This window comes from Eurytemora carolleeae, unplaced genomic scaffold (genome assembly GCF_000591075.1).
Source record: "Eurytemora carolleeae unplaced genomic scaffold, Eaff_2.0 scaffold2849, whole genome shotgun sequence".
Lineage (NCBI taxonomy): Eukaryota > Metazoa > Arthropoda > Copepoda > Calanoida > Temoridae > Eurytemora > Eurytemora carolleeae.
The window spans coordinates 1-3,815 of record NW_019398956.1 but is presented as its reverse complement, the minus strand read 5'-3'; the positions used below and the strand labels follow the sequence as shown (position 1 = coordinate 3,815).

Sequence of the window (3,815 nt, the reverse complement as noted above, 5' to 3'; positions counted from 1 at the left end):
GACGGTATTTGACTTGAATAATTTAGACGGTATTTAACTTGAATAATTTAGACGGTATTTGACTTGTATAATTTAGACGGTATTTGACTTGAATAATTTAGACGTGAAAGACAAATTCAATGCAAAAGAACCGTTAGATATTTTTTTAAAAGAAATTAGGCCGCAATTTAAGCGTCACTTTGAGGAGCAGCACTGTTTAATTTTAAGCTTTTTAATAAAGCTGAAATTAATCACATAATTTCAGGTCTACGGATTTGTTATCTCTCCCCAATGTTAATCCAGACTCAGGGTTCGGTATGCAGGTTAGCAAAACATTTTACATGCTGGCAGACATATCATTCGGTATGATTAATTGTAGTTGATTAATTGATGAGTTGCTTGATTTAGTAAATTATTTTTTAATTGATAAATTGGTTGATGGATTGATTGGTTTACTGAATGATTGATTGGTTGGTTATTATAGAGAATGATTGATGTCACGGTTGATTTAATAAAAAAAATTGCTGGATTGATTTCATAAATGGTTGGTTGGTTGATTGATTGATACATCGATTAATCGTTTGATTGATTATTTTTTTTTATTAGTTGATTGATTTATTGGTTGGTTTATGATTTGTTGATTGATTGATTGATTGATTGATCAGGTTTCTATCGATGAAGACCTGAAGGATAGCCGCGAAGTGAGTTTCCAAGCTGCTCTGCTGTATACTAGTAGTAAAGGAGAACGTAGGATTAGGGTTCATACACTCTGTATTCCAGTCTGCTCTTCTCTGCAGGAGATAATACAGGTTTACAGGGGATAATACAGGTTTACAGGGGATAATACAGGTTTACAGGAGATAATACAGGTTTACATGGGATAATACTGGTTTACAGGGGATAATACAGGTTTACAGGGGATAATACAGGTTTACAAGGGATAACACAGGTTTAAAGGGGAAATTACAGGTTTGTTAACAAGAACTAATACAGGTTTACAGGGGATAAAACAGGTTTACAGTGGAAAATACAGATTTACAGGGAATAAAACAGGTTTACAGAGGTTAATACAGGTTTACAGGGGATAACACAGGTTTACTGGGGTTAATACAGGTTTACAGGGGATAACACAGGTTTACAGGGGATAACATAGGTTTACAGGGGATAATACAGGTTTACAGGGGATAATACAGGTTTACAGGGATAATACCGGTTTACAAGGGATGATATAGGTTTACTGGGGTTATTACAGGTTTACAGGGGATAATATAGGTTTACTGGGGTTAATACAGGTTTATAGGGGATAATACAGATTTACAGGAGATAAAACAGGTTTACAGGGGATAAAACAGGTTTACAGGGGATAATACAGGTTTACAGGGGATAATACAGGTTTACAGGGGATAATACAGGTTTACAGGGGATAATACAGGTTTACAGGGGTTAATACAGGGTTTACAGGGGATAACACAGGTTTACAGTGGAAAATACAGGTTTGATTACAAGAACTAATACAGGTTTACAGGGGATAATACAGGTTTACAGGGGATAATACAGGTTTACAGGGAATAATACAGGTTTACAGGGAATAATACAGGTTTATAGGGAATATTAATTAGTTTCATTGGGAATATTACGTTTCAAAAATTTTCACATAACTTAATTTCTGTATTAAATGCAGGGGTTTCCTTTGATAAGAATGATAATAATTATATTTGGGGACTTAGTCCCCATAGCCACTCTGCTGACTACGCCTCTGTCTTAAATTCAAGTTAAATATGTTTAGGGAGCTGATCAGCAATGCATAATTGGTCTACTGGCCAAGATGGCGGTGGATAGATCGTTAAATTCAAGTTTAGTTGATGCTAAGGAAGCGTTTATTAACGCCTGTATAGATTCAATATCAAGGTAAGGACTTCGGAGTTTCATACAATACCACCCATTAAACTGTGCTATGTAAAGACGACATAATTGTGGAATAGGAAGACGACATTTCAGCTATATTATGCGTATTTTTATGTTTGTGTAATGTAATTCGTTTGTTCAGTAGACCTAAAGAGTAAATGTGTTCTGTGTTCATTGCACAGTGCACATTGCACAATCTTGTTTTTATAGTCATTGGGTTATTTCATATTTTAACAGACGTCTCCCAAGTCCAAAGTTTCATGGTTCCCACTGTATGTCGACGCATGGTTAATGGAAAAATGCAGTCTATTTTGATCTTTCTTGTCAATAACACTGCAAAGCACAACTTTTTTAGAGGAAAGGGTGTTAAAGGGACTGTAAGTGTATCACTAAGTGACCCTCCATGATAAATGCCAATGTCCGATTTACAATTGTATCCCCAAAAACCTTTAAATTTGTATTGTGGTTTCTTTAAAAAAGTGGCTTGCACATTTCCACTTTAGGAAAATCATGGGAAAAACCAATATCAAACACTATTCAAGCTAAATTCAACGTTATCTTTCGCATTGATGATGAGAAAAAAGAGTAAGGGTACTGTTGAGAATCTGGCATTTGGATTTTCAAGGATGGTTATTCGAGTTTGTGTCTCCAGTCCCTTTAATAACCAAGTTTTGAAGAAATGAACCTCATATTAAGTTTTTTTTTCTAGATGGAAAATGATTCAGTGTATCTCACAGCCTGGAGTTCTTCCAATCAGTCCTAGTCTAGCTCTTCTCCCTCTTTATGTTCTAGCTCTGCTCAAATCCCAAGCTTTCTCAGCTAGGTATAGTTCATAAAGTACATACAGAACACGGTACACAGTACACGTTTATGTTCTAGCTCTGCTCAAATCCCAAGCTTTCCGTTAACCGGGAGGGAGATTCTCTCTGTCAGCATTTAAATATGTATTTAATACAACTGTTTGGCAGCTAGCTGGCAAAAGGAATCAGACCGGTGACATGACTCAAATTTGGTCGTGTGTCCGACGTTAGGTTTAAAATATGTCAGGCTGAAAATCCTTCACCTATAGGGGATTGTGATGGCATACCCCTTGTAGGTCAAGGAGCTGTTGGACGCATCCCTAGCTGTATGATATGATATGATATGATANCAGCCTGGAGTTCTTCCAATCAGTCCTAGTCTAGCTCTTCTCCCTCTTTATGTTCTAGCTCTGCTCAAATCCCAAGCTTTCTCAGCTAGGTATAGTTCATATAGTACACACAGCAAACATCTATCTATCTATAACTATCTATCTATCTATCTATCTATCTATATATAATATATATCTAGGTCTGGTATAAAGCTTGATGATAGAACGAGTAGTTTAATAGAAATGAAATGTCTGCCTCTCATCCCTCTCATCCAATCTTATCTATCCATATATCTATATCTATTATCTATCTAACTATATATATATCTATATCTATCTAACTATCTATATTTATCTAGGTCTGGTATAAAGCTTGATGATAGAACGAGTAGTTTAATAGAAATGAAATGTTTGCCTCTCATCCCTCTCATCCAGTCTATCTATCCAGATCTATACAGGGTTGATAATCTCGAGCTGGCCAATACACAGGTTAGTCAATTTACAACGGTTTACAATTTACAATTTACAATGAAGGAATTTACAGTAATAAACCGTTTTGGGGTCGGAGAATCTACATTATTTTCCACATTTTTTTTATGTATGCACTGATCTGAAAACTTTAAAATGAGATATCCTTAATCTCGATAGCTTAATCTGATTATCCAATGTACACACTTATGATTTTCTTCTGATAATCCTCTTTTTGGATATTTCTACTGTATCAAAGTTACGATGCTGCATTGATTGGACTAATATCTGATTGAATTAAAGTCAGCTGTTCACAAGCCGGATTTTAAAGCAT

The 3,815-nt window shown here is 35.5% G+C and overlaps 1 protein-coding gene across 1 annotated transcript; it reads left to right on the top strand.

Annotated features, from left to right (window-relative positions):
• Positions 1 to 239: 239 nt before the first annotated feature.
• LOC111717682 (protein transport protein Sec24A) lies at positions 240 to 3,502 on the top strand (the record flags this gene model as incomplete). The annotated part of the gene is made up of 5 exons (XM_023493170.1): positions 240 to 302; positions 645 to 788; positions 1,766 to 1,887; positions 2,594 to 2,707; positions 3,373 to 3,502. Coding segments are annotated over exons 1-5 (516 nt in total), but the record flags the coding sequence as incomplete, so codon positions are not given.
• Positions 3,503 to 3,815: the final 313 nt, after the last annotated feature.